Here is a 12,812-nt window from a genome sequence, read left to right as displayed (position 1 = left end):
ATTACTTGTGGATTAGTCATGGTAGATATACTCTATATTAAACTTACTCGTTTTTTTGAGTTTCCTGGCTATTTTTCCCCCTTAGCAGCCCATCTTAGTAACTGGCATATCAACTATCTTGGTATGAAGTTCTGGTTTATTTTGATTTATTTGTGCAACTTAATGCTTTCATACTATTGGCATTAGTCAGTAGTTTTATGCTGAAGAAATCCATAGCTGAATCTTTAAATTGCTTGTTTAGGTGACTTCATTGGCTTAAATTATGATTTGAATACTGAAAAATCAATTGATGGGAAATGGAAAGCTTTTAACAATGGACTTGTGCATAAAGGTATATAGAGAATTTTTTCCTGAACACATGGTTTCTCTTTCGTGGGAACTTGTTGACTGAAAAGGCAGATAATGTCTCAAGTTGAACAACCTCTTTGTGCTTGTGAAAATGAGGCTGCTAAAATTTATACTTGAATCTTGTTCCATGGGTGAACTTCCTCAGTAACAGCTTGAGTACTGATTTGATAACTGAAGAGAAAATCAGAGTAGTTGAAATGGCTCTGTTAAAACTTAAGCACAATAAAAAGAAATACAATGCAGACTAAGACTTTGAGTCTTTTTCATCATGTTAGTTTACTCCAGGAGAACAGATGATTAAAGTTGCTAGAGCATCTGTTTGGCAAAGAAATTGTGAACCTGGGGTTTAATGAGCTGCTGCTTTGTCCTGGTGGATTTCCTTTCTTGAAAAAAGGTGGTGTAAAATGCTGAGCTCAGAATGCAGTTGCTACTGTGGAAAACTATTTTGGGTATTAAATGGAAATACATTGAATCTTAAGCAAACACTTGACTATACCTACTCCTGCATATTTACTGTGTTAATACAGAGGGAAGATCTAGTGTGAAGACACTGCACTACAGTGTAGCAGAAGATTGCATATGTATGATGGTACATGTTTATTGGAAACTAGGATACTGATCGACTGTCACTGTTAAGATGGAGTAGTTTGTGGGGTTTGGGGTTTTTTTGGTTTTTGTAATTATTGCTTTGCTTTTTAAGTAGTGACTGGTATAGTAAGTGGTAGGAGTTTCACTTCTGCATTTCTCCTTAAGTTATCAGGAGTGTTATCTTTTGAAAGTAGAAGTAAGTGCAGTAATTTAACTTAAATTTTTACCTGATGCTCTGAATCAGTAATCAGACTGCTGAAGTACTATGTCTGATTACTGTTTTTTCAATAGATGTGAATACATGCAATGCTCATATCTAGTTAAATTCCCCGAAGATTGATACACCAGTTAAACAATTATCAGGTCATTATTATAGAAAGTTGTGTATTAGTGATAGTATTCTCTGAAGAATGGTTGATCTACACCTAGCTTTAATGTTTCTGCTTAAAGCATGCTTTTGTAATGTTTCCACACTGCTGTGAATCAGCTAGAATACTGTTATTCAGAAGCAGGTATTCTCTTTGAAAAAGGTAAGTTAATTACTGAAGAAGGCTTAATGTGAGGCATAACCTTGTGTACCAACTAATGATTGCTTTGTTTTTAGGTGCCTTAGCTGGACCAATTGTTGATCCACATGTGACAGCAGTTTGGGGGAAGAAGGTTGCACTGAAATGCATAATTGATGTAAATGAAACAATAACACAAGTTTCTTGGGAGAAGATACATGGTAAAAGTTCACAGACTATTGCTGTTCATCATCCTGAATATGGAATATCTGTTCAAGGAGAATACCAAGGAAGAGTGTCATTTAAAAACTACTCACTTACTGATGCAACAATCATCTTAAAAAATGTAAGCTTTTCTGATGCAGGAGAATATATTTGCAAGGCAGTTACATTCCCACTTGGAAATACACAGTCATCAACAACTGTAACAGTATTAGGTAAGTCAACCTCTTTATGAAAGGGGGTGAAATTAATAGCACAAACTTGCTAGTGAAATTCTGCAAACTTATTAATACATTTTATTTTACCTTTTAACCTAATGACAATACAAAAAATATATTTGCCAGTCTTTCCTAACAGGTGTCTTGGTATACTTAGTAATATTATTGAGGAGACTTCTTTTGGGTCTTGCTTCTCTAGAACTTGGTCATTGATTGTCCAGATATTAAAAATAAGCAGTTACTATTTAGGCATTGTGCTAATCTAAATATTTGGGCAGTGCTTTAGAACTTAGACCTGGGAGTGCTGATAATATAGACCGTGTGTGTGTGCTGAGAAGCTGCCAAACGCAGGTTTAGTTACCACCTTGGCTAAATTTCCTCATAAATGTGTTGCTAGTATGATAAGTTAATGTAGCTGCTTGGGGCTGGTGATGTAAACTGTTCTTTGCACAGTACAAATGTTAAAGCAAAACTGCTTAGACTGCTACTGGGAACTATGGGGAAAAAAAGAGGGAATTTAAACCCTTGACTGATTGTGAATAGTCATAATGTGAAGCTTTTATAGACTCAGCTTTTCACATAAACTAATTTTGTCTATCTTGTTGAGAGTTCAGTATTGCTGTCATAAAGGACTAGTACTGAAGCACAGGTAGACTTAGGTGGTAGTGCAATATGAGGTAAAGTGATTACTATGTCTGGAAACTTGAAAACCTACTGACTTGCCTTCTCCTTGTAGTATTATACCTTCTTATAATAGAGTAAGTTACTTCTGTATCCGCTGCAAGTAGTCAAGTGATATTTTCTGCAGCTGAGGTGGTCCTCAATGACTCTTTTTTGTAAACATGTGCTTTTTAGGATCTTCTTGGTCTTTGATCTCTGCTTTCCACAGCAGTAGAATACTGTGTGAGGTAAATCAGATGGCTGTAGCACAGTATGTAAACTGGTTTTCACCACAAGGTGGGGCAAAATAAATGCATCAAAGCAAGTGGCTTAATCCACTTTGAAACAAGTAACTTGACCAAAGAAGTTCTAAGTGATATACAAAGCACGTAGCTCTCTTCCATCTCTATTCTGTCTGTACTGTACTACAAGTGGCTATGTCTGCGGCTATTGTAGAAGTCTTTTGATTTCTGGTTTCAGCTATTGTGCTTTATGAACATACAGTGGGAGGTTCTTACTGCTTTCCCTCATCTCTCCTCATCAGTTCTTATTTCTAAGATCTTTTTTTTCAGGTCATACTAGTAGATGTGTCCATTTTGCCCTTCAAATTTTAGGTTTATGGAGAACCTTGGGCGGAACTAGGAAAGCAAATGTATGTCCCGTGTGTTTATTATTCTGCATTTGAAAATGTTAGGACTGCAACTTGCTTGATAAGATACATATTATCAAAAATGGCAGTTGGAAGAGGTAAAGAAGTATTTTTCAGGCATACAGTAGTCCTGATCATAGGGGTTTTTTCTTAGTTGATGTAGGTTGTTGATGATAGTTGTAAGCCTCTCAGTGACTTGGTATCAACCTCTGAATTGCAAAACCCAACTACTACTTGCAAAGATGCCTTTCCATCCTAGTTAGCAGCTACCTGGCTTGCATGTACAGCTGGGTAGCTAATCCTCTGTTGGACTTACCTATGTTCTGTGGCCTCAGCAGCATGTTTTCTGTTCTTCTGAAAACTTTTGGCTACACTGACATTGAGACTTAAACAGTAAAAATACTGGGGAAGTAATGGGTTTCAGAATATGCATGTAACTGAATAACTTTTGAGCTTTACTGGTCTGAACTCAGCAGTTCCACTCTCATCAGAGTCTTAAGGCATGGAATAGCTCCAATCAAAATTTAAAAGCTGATATAACTTAAATAAGCTTTATTCTAACTGCATTCTCCCACTCTTCTAAAAAATTCTCCTTTAAGTGAGGAGAGAAAAGTTCATGTCCTAGGGCTGAAATTGTTTCCAGTCCAAGCAGCATTGCCTCTTTTCCTAATCCCTGTCTGTTTCTATTTAGCAAAGAATTCATTTCCTTCCTATATGTAGTGGACATACTTAACTTAGTCATGTAGTGGATGCTTGTACACTGTAAGGCAGAGACACTGAAGACAAATGGAGGGGAAAAATAACTACAGGATAAAATGTCCTGTATTTTGTCACAGTACCCTGATCACTTAAGACCACATTTAGAACCTCTGTTTTATGCTACTTAAGCTTAACAGACTTACCACATTTGCTGACTTTGCTCACTTCCAGTTTGCTTCACTTAGTGCTTCACACTGTCTTAAGGAAATGCACTGTAAAAGAAGAGGTTAAGACAGTGAAAATATGAAAATGCTATTTGGGTCAAACAGGTGTATTGATCTTGTCTAAAACTTTGGTTCTTCAAACTTACCTTGTAAACTAGGACAAAAAAAACGCAAAGAATTTTGTGTCAAGCTGTTTCTCAAGACACTGACTAAACTGGCCAAAACAGTGTTTGAAGGCAGAAGAGATGGTGTGTGACAGGGTAGCTTGCAGAACTGCTATAACTTTTATGTTACTAGCTTGAGCACTGTATACAACTATTTTAAATATTTGGTTCAGTTTGACTCTACTGTCTTGTTAAGCTAGTTTTCTTAGCATGGGAATTGATAAAGTAGACCTTGCTTTTCTTCAGGTTAGCTCCCACCAATGCTGCAAGTAAAGAATGAGCTGCACAGATGACAATGTCAAAGGTGTAGGTCTGTCACCATGAATAGATCCCAGACACACTAATGTAGAAATTCTTACAGTAATGAATTAAAGCAAGATGCATGTCAGACAATATGGAAAATGGATCTTCTCAGACAGTTCTGATAAAGTAATCGTGTTTGAGAAGTGCTAGTTGGTGGGATGTACACATACTTAAGTACCATAAAATACTCTGGGGCAAGAAAAAGTATCAAGTAGGTAACAAATTAGTGAACTGACTGGTCTTTAAAAAAAGTCAAACCCACCCACAAACCAAAACAAAAAACCCCCAACAAACACAAACAAAAACCCAAACACAAGAACGAAACAAAAAACCCAAAGTCAATATTACAGGGTTAATTAGTGAACAGGAGAAGTTACACAGAAATCTACAGCTGCTGGCTTTGAGGGGAGAAAGAATAAAAAGTAGAAGTATTGTTTTGGAAAGAAGTTATTCAAGTAAATGTCAGTTGTGATGGAGGGGCTGACAATTCCCAGTGTCATGCTGTTGCCAAGGAATTAGTGAATTTAATGGTAAGTGGAAATAATACTGTTTGTGTTGTAACAATGCCAATTTCATCCAGACCTCCAGTGCACAGTGGCAGAAGAAAATTAGTTTTAAAACTAACAGAAGCAGTTGAAAAAGGCTTATGAGGTACTTAAAACCAAGAGCAACTTTGAGGCCTGGAAACCTCATGTAATAGGATTTAAGGCTCTTTCTTTTCTGGATGCTTTATTATGTAGTTTTTCTATAAAGAAGAGTAAGGACTTGAGCAATGAGAGATCTCTGACTATATGAATGTAAGGTAAAGCTAGAGTAAGTAAGGTTAAATTAAGTAGTGGTCATGAATCAGTAAAAGGGCTAGCACAGATGTGCAAATTAGTTGAGAGCTCCTAGACAGCTGCACATCTAGCTTCTATACTTCAGCCACTGTTTCTTGTAATTTGAATATAATTCATGCTGTAATATTGCTTTGGATTTGCATGACTAATCTTCTCCTAAGATATATGACTGAGGTGATCCATATGCAGTGACCTTTTGATAACCTCTGTCCATTCAGTCAGTGTATCTATTCTGTTGATTACTTAAAGGGTATGGGGGAAACTGCAACTGCCCTTGAATGTTTACATTGTGGAAGCAGGTTCCTTCTGCTTTTGGATCTTTGTGGGATTGGTGGCTTCCTTTCCCACACTAAGCATTGTTCCCACCATCTTTTTCAGTTGACCTGAATAGAGCATAATGTTTCAACTGACTGGGTGAAGCAGCTTCTTTAATGCTCTCCCAACCTCCTTCGTGTGTCCACTACCACCACCATCGTGAGCAATGAAAGTCTGTAGGGCGTGCTTCAGTATGATTCATGTGGCACACTGAATGGTCCTGGGACAAAAGAGGACTGCTACAAGAGTCTGTGTATATAGAAGTTACACTTTCAAAAAAAAAAAAAAAAAAAGCCAGCCAAAAAGCTGTCCAAACCCCACACTTTGGGTAATCTTTTTTTTCCAGGTTGAAAGCAGTAAAACTGTTTCCCATTGTGGGAGGTGAGATGCCAATGGCCCCTTGTAATTAGGGATTTGTTCACAAGATATTTGTCTTAATCCATGAGTGAAACAGCTAGAAAGGCTGTAGAATAAGTAGCTGGGTTACTGCTGGTTTTGCTTCAGTTGCAGGGACGCAGTAATCCTCGAAGGATAGACTATAGAAGTGTCGTAACAGCAGTTGCTTTCCACTTTTTAGTATGTGGCTGTTTGGTTATCTTGTAGTTGGTGTGTAGTCCAAGAATCATGATTTATGGGAAGATGTGACAGTAGAAGCTGAACCGTATGTGAAGTATAAAAAAACTAAAGCACCAAAACACATTGGACTGGGAATAAGTATTTTTTATTAAGTTGAGTAGTTTTGAACAGTTCAGCTTTGTTTATTTCTGACAAGTGTAAAACTAAGAATTATACAATGAACTGAAACTGGCCAGTCTTACAGATTTCAGATATCACTTGAGAAAGCAAAGTATGCTTTTTTTCTAACAACGATAATCTTAGCAGAAACTAGGCTTTTTTAAAGGAGTCTATATCCTGTTCTCTGGCTACTATCACTTAATACTTGAAGATACTTTTTTCTAAAAGCATGGTAAGTGAAGCAGCATACTGAGTAGTCTGCTTTGGGTCTGGAGACCTCTGCTACCTTATTTAAGATTTCTTGTTGACCTATGTATCCCTTCACAAAGGGGTAGAGGAAAAATTCTGGAGTTGTATACTCTTTTTTTGAGGAAAATTCGAAGTAGTAGAATGTATGAAACTTCTTCCAGCTGAAATGATTTAGGTCTAAGTTCTGGCATGAAAAGCTAATGATAGCTGCTGATTTAATTTATTTCACTGTAATGGAGATATTGGGTGGGGAAGGATACAACTAAAATTAGTATCTTTATGCTTCTTAGACACTAAATGTAAATTTGGGTGTTTACTTCTGCATTTCAGTAATACTACAGAAACTATTGAAAAGGTTACTACTAGTGATTTCGGGGGAACAAGCTGGTAATATGTGTTAAATCAGGGAAACAAAATTGTGGGTCAAAGAACAAAGCTAAATGATGTCAAGTTCTCCATACTAGGTTTTAAAGGCTTTTTTCAGATTATAGAATGCTTCATACGTACATCAGTTCAAATATGCAAGCTTATTGCAGAAAGCTTTAGTTGTTGCTAGTGTTGGAGAGCAAGGAATGAAATTTTGAAAGCAGCTCTGTTAGAGATGCTTCAGCTCTAGAAGAGTGAATGTAGGACTTGGTGGAAAAACCCTGCTGTTGGTTTATTTACAGTAGGGTCACTAACAAATCACAGAGGGTAGGCATTCAGAGAAACTAAGTAGATAGTAATCCGCTCTCAGTATCAGCCCAAACAACCAACCTACAATTTGGCAATGAGGCATATTCTTTAAGCACTTCAAAGAATAGAACAGAAAACACGTATTTTTATAAGGTTATCCATTTAGTAGTTGCCTTTCCTTTCTGTGTAATTGAGCAAATAATAAACCACCTTCCTCAGTCATGAGGGGTGTTAGACTGAGCAGAAAACAAAAAAACTGATTCTGGCATTGAATGCACTCAAGCTGAAAATATTTGTTAGTTATCTCTTGAAAGTATAGGTAGTTGGAGAAGTGTCTTGCCAGGTATTTTGAACTCTGCTCTATTTCATTTCAAGATATGTTGGTCAGCTTCAACTTCTTGGAAAGAAGTTCTGTGAAGTAGAGTTCTCATTATAGGATACTGAAAAGCACAGAAGTTGCAAGAGTTGCCTCTGCTTTGTGATTAGTGAGGGCTGGTCCACTGAGGTGGATTCTGAAGCATTATGGTGTATAGTGATGACTTCACTTCAGAGGACTCTGCCTCATGAGATGGAAAGACAAGGGTCATGTAATGGGCTGGTATGCTATGGGGAAATGTCTGTGTTGATAGAAATGCGCCATCCTAGAAAGCAAAATCTTGGTTTGTATCTGAAACACCAAATCGTATTTCTCATTGAGGCTGCAGCTGGTGGATAGCTTGTACAGGGCTCAAACAGCTTTCTTAAATAAGAAGGAAATTTTTTTTAAAAGCTTTCAGTTTATGGCCCTCAACAGTAGATTTGTACATCAGGAACTCAACTTCCTTTTAGAAGGAAGTGTTCTCTAAGGCTCTAAAATTTTGGGGTGAACAATGGGTTTATAAGGAGGTTAGGTCCTTCCACTTGCAGATTTCTTCAGTCCTGGACATAGTATTGAGTTTAAATTTTTTACTTCTGTAGAGCTTTATTCACAAGAATATATAGAAATATATATATAGAAAAAATTTATTTGTATATCAAAACCATACAAATTTTGTATAAAAATTATGTATGTTTTGTATATTTGCGTGTATGTATTAGATGTATATGTAATGTGTGTGTATATGTAATAGAAATATTTTTTTAGAGTTTAATTGTACTTTCAGCATGGAATCAATTTGTATTGTACTGATCAACAGAAGCTTACCCTTAATGTTGTGTGTTAAAACACTGAATGAAGTAGCTTCGAAATGACACAAACTGACAGTATAGATTAATATTCTAAGTATTGAATATGCGGCAGAATCTGAGCATTTTTAAAAATCATGGTATAGTTTCAACCTAATAGCTTAAGCTGTCTGTTGTCAGACACTGAACTAAAGCACTGTAGTTGGTGTTCTGAACCTAACCATGTTGGAATTCCCTGTCAGTGCATTAAATGTAGTGAATAAGCAACACCAAACTGAGCTGACAAAGGTGAACAGTATCACCAGGTCAAAGCTTTGTATAGCTATCATCTCTGAGATATGGCATGATCTTATTTCTAGGATATCCGATTAGCATGGGCTTTTGCAAATGGATTAGATGTTATCTAACTCTTTTTATATAGCAACAGTTTCAAAGATGTAGAGTCTGTCTTGTTTAAATTTACTTTTTTTTTCCCTTCCCTAGTTGAACCTGTTGTGAGCTTAACAAAAGGACCAAACCCTCTAATAGATGGTGCAAATAGAACAATAGCAGCCACTTGTACAGCAGCCACTGGAAAACCTGCTGCAGAAATTGACTGGGAAGGAGGTCTTGGTGAAATGGAATCCAGCTCTACTTTGTTTCCAAATGAAACGGTGACAGTTGTAAGTCAGTATATGATTGTCCCTACGCGATTTGCAAGAGGAAGACGTATAACTTGTATTGTGAGGCACCCTGCTTTGGAAAAGGAGATAAGATACCCTTATGTGTTGGACATACAGTGTAAGTATTCTGTAAGGTAGTTACTATTTGGTATATATCTTATAACCATCCTCTTCATTGGTGTATACCTTCCGCAGGAGGGAGATGAGCACTTAACTACTTCATGAAAAAAGGGAAATTAAAACCGTATAGAAAAACATGTGATAAGAGGTAGGTCAGGCAGGAGTAGAAACCTAGGGTATCTGTATTTAAAAAAAAAATATTTAAAAAATCTAGTCACAAACCTAGAATACCATTATGTTTCTACTGTTTGTTTTGGGTATTGGCTCATGGGTAAACATTATTTTTCATGTTTATATTTAGCATTGAAAAGATTACAGAGAAAATAACAAACTCAGTTGATCTGTGAACTGTTTATAGTGCCTTGCAATTTCAGCAGTATTAAAAAATAATTCTAATGAAGATTCATGTTTGAGATGACAAGTTGAAGGTAGGTCTTATGGGGGTCAGTAAGTTTATTTTCAAATTACTCACTAAGCTTTTTCCGCTCTAATTTGCAGAAGGAAACAAGAACATAACATATACATTCCTAACATTTGTTACTCAGCTCGAGATTGCTCATATAATTCAAACCTGTACCAGGCTTCTTTAGCAAATCTGTGGCTTTAAAACACATGAATATGAAGTGAGATAGCTTACAAGGCTGCTTAGCTATAACCAGTTAAGACAAATAAGCTTTAGGCATGTGATCCATCTTTTGTTACACAATGCATACATGATCAAAGCATGCTATTCTCAAGTTCTTCCTTTGGTGTGCTGTCTCAGCTGTGTGCTGCTTTGAAGTTCCTAAATCATAGAAGTCTGTTAATTCAATTAGAAGAAATGTAGTGGCTGGAAAAAGTAAATTTTGCTGGTTTGGTTTGATGAGAATCTCTTGTGGGTTTGTTTTTGTTCTGTTTGGTAAAGAATCACTTATTTGGGCATAGAAGTGATTAGTACTGTTTTATTTTGTCAATGTTGAAATGAAGTTCTAGGTTGAAGTGCCATTGATACAGAAATGGAAGTAAAGATTATTTGTTCCCATTATCGTCTAAAACAGTGAATGAGAGAATGAAGTTCCATATTTAAGGTGCAATGAGGGGCAAGTTGGTCTTAAACTTATTTCTGTCTGAAATCAGTGCTAAGGCATGTTTCAGAACTTCTAACAAAATTGTGTAGTAAGCAACACAGCAGCAAGTGAGAAGCAGAGGTTTTACGTCTGTGCTTTCTAGTCTTCCTTCAGTTGCTTTTGCAACTACTTCTCTATCTCTGCTGTATGAGCTTATACCAAATCATACTCGTTCTTCTGTTCTCTGGCTTCTAAATATTTCAGCTGGGTCTCTCCAGCTTATCTGAGGTAACCTCCTTGCTTTTTAGAGCCATAACAACATAATTCTACGTTATGATGCCAGTGGATAACTGTTAACTGTTTTAACTGGCACCTGTGAATTTTTTTGTGATTTCCTAATTACCTGGCTTTTCAAAATGCTGTTTCTGATCCTTTGCTCTATCTTGTTAGTGAGAAGTAGCTCTAAGTTCCTATTCCTCGCTTCCAAGAAACTTTAAACTGATTCCTTTCTTTTGAAGTCCTCTCACTTCCCCAAAGTGCTGTATGTTTGCTGAAAACATGCAGTGGGACAGTTGCACTGATTAAAACAACTTACTGTTCCTGATCTAATCCCCTGCTGCATAGTATGTTGTAGCTTGGACCTGTATTGGTGTTCTTTGTGTGTTTTGTTGTTGTCTGGGTTTTAAATTTCAAACAAACAAAACACACCAAAAAAAACCCCACCAAAACCACCTTCTGCTCCACTGAGCTGACCATTACACACAGTTCATGCTTAAAGAAAATATTGTGATTGTTGATAGGTTAAATCTTTTTTTGTCAGATGCCCCAGAAGTTTCAGTAACTGGCTATGATGGAAACTGGTTCATTGGAAGAGAGAACGTTCAGCTCAGATGTAATGCTGATGCAAATCCATTACCTATGGAATTTATGTGGACCAGGTAAATATTTATAAAAAGGGGCTTACCACATGATTAAAGTGGTTTAATCTCTTAGCTTACAGTAATCACCTGTTTTGAAAACAAAGAGTATGTGATTTGTAATGTGTTGTAATGTTATTATCCAGCCTTTTAAAAGGAGGATACAAGATGTGTCTATGTTTGAATATGGGTGAGTGGATATTGTGTAAACTTACAAGCCTGAACAGTTTGTTGTTACTCTCAGGATAAAATCTTTTATAGTTACATAATAAAGTAGTCTAAACTGCATGTGTTGCAGTATATAGAGCAAAGCCCAATAAATCTAGTAGAGATCCAACTATTATTTCATCATTTCTGTTTTTTTTATTATTTAAAGTAGATTGTAAACACTTGAACAGACTTTTCTGTATCTGCATTTTAAAATCTGGAAATTACAGTTGAGATGGCAAATACTGCTTACTGAATTACGGAATTTGTCACGTTTTTTGAAAGTGCTGAGGTAGTTGCCAAGACAGAAAAACGCGGTGTTTTGCATAGTGATGGAAACTAGCTCTTGAACATGTGTGTCTAGAAAAAAAAGTAAAAAAAAATTCTTAGGTAACAGCCACATTTTGTGAATATATGGATTGGGTGGGCCCTACTCTGAAATTTACTGCTTTGCTTTTGCAACCATGGATGTACTTTGGGCAAGAGACAGAGGAAGACAACAAAAGCAACCATAGATCAAAATCTGTCCTGTGGAAAAAAAATTTAAACCCAGCTATTTTAAATTGATTTGTCGCCTGTAGAAACAAAGGGAATAACTTCCCTAAGGACAATATAAATTCTTATGTAGCTATGTTATAGTGCCTCTGTTGGTAAGATCACAGGAAATTAACTGATGTGAAGCAGTAATCCACTGCTCTACCTTCTCAATGGTAGATATGATTTAGCATATAGGAACAGTAGTCATAATGTGGCTTGAAAATGTTGTATTGATAAGTTTGGAATTGCTTGATGATAGTTTTACAGGAAAACAAATCATTATAACTGACTCAATCCTAAAAGTAGCCATTGAAATCTTAAGTCAGTATTGCAGCTAACTCTAGTCAGAATGGCATGGCTACACTAAAGTAGATTTAGTAAAATGTATGCTTTACCTACGTGCTACAGTAGGCTGCCATCCCCATCCCATGCTTAGCTCAAAATCAGTGTGATGAGATACCTCAACACACAAATTCCTATGTTTAAGAAAGCATGTCAGGCTCTCAGCAGCAGTACCACTTGTTTCTTCAGATAAACTGGGTTCTCAGTTGTTTGATTTGAATTTGAGATGTATGTAAGAACAATCAATACAACCTCTATTTTCAATTTCAGAAGAAATATACGTTTTTAAATATATTTGAAGCACTTCAAGCTTCAGAGGTCACTTATAAACTTCTTAAGGTTAAAACTGAACTAACTTCTATGAGAATAGCTTAATCCTCTGGAATAAAACCGGTGTACGTTTTTTGTTTGAGTAACAACAAA

General features: G+C 36.4%; 1 protein-coding gene across 5 annotated transcripts in view; it reads left to right on the top strand.

The window, feature by feature from the left end:
* NECTIN3 (nectin cell adhesion molecule 3) overlaps nt 1-12,812 on the top strand; it is a 69,969-nt gene that overhangs the window by 26,831 nt on the left and 30,326 nt on the right. For all 5 annotated transcript variants that reach the window (XM_075034106.1, XM_075034105.1, XM_075034108.1 and 2 more), the window contains exons 2-4: nt 1,541-1,879; nt 9,042-9,338; nt 11,207-11,324. In XM_075034106.1, coding sequence (XP_074890207.1) covers nt 1,541-1,879; nt 9,042-9,338; nt 11,207-11,324 — 754 coding nt within the window. The remainder of the gene's footprint in view (nt 1-1,540; nt 1,880-9,041; nt 9,339-11,206; nt 11,325-12,812) is intronic.

This window comes from Buteo buteo, chromosome 8 (genome assembly GCF_964188355.1).
Source record: "Buteo buteo chromosome 8, bButBut1.hap1.1, whole genome shotgun sequence".
Taxonomy (NCBI): domain Eukaryota; kingdom Metazoa; phylum Chordata; class Aves; order Accipitriformes; family Accipitridae; genus Buteo; species Buteo buteo.
The sequence above is the reverse complement of the archived record's forward strand: the minus strand, read 5'-3'. Positions and strand labels throughout refer to the sequence as shown.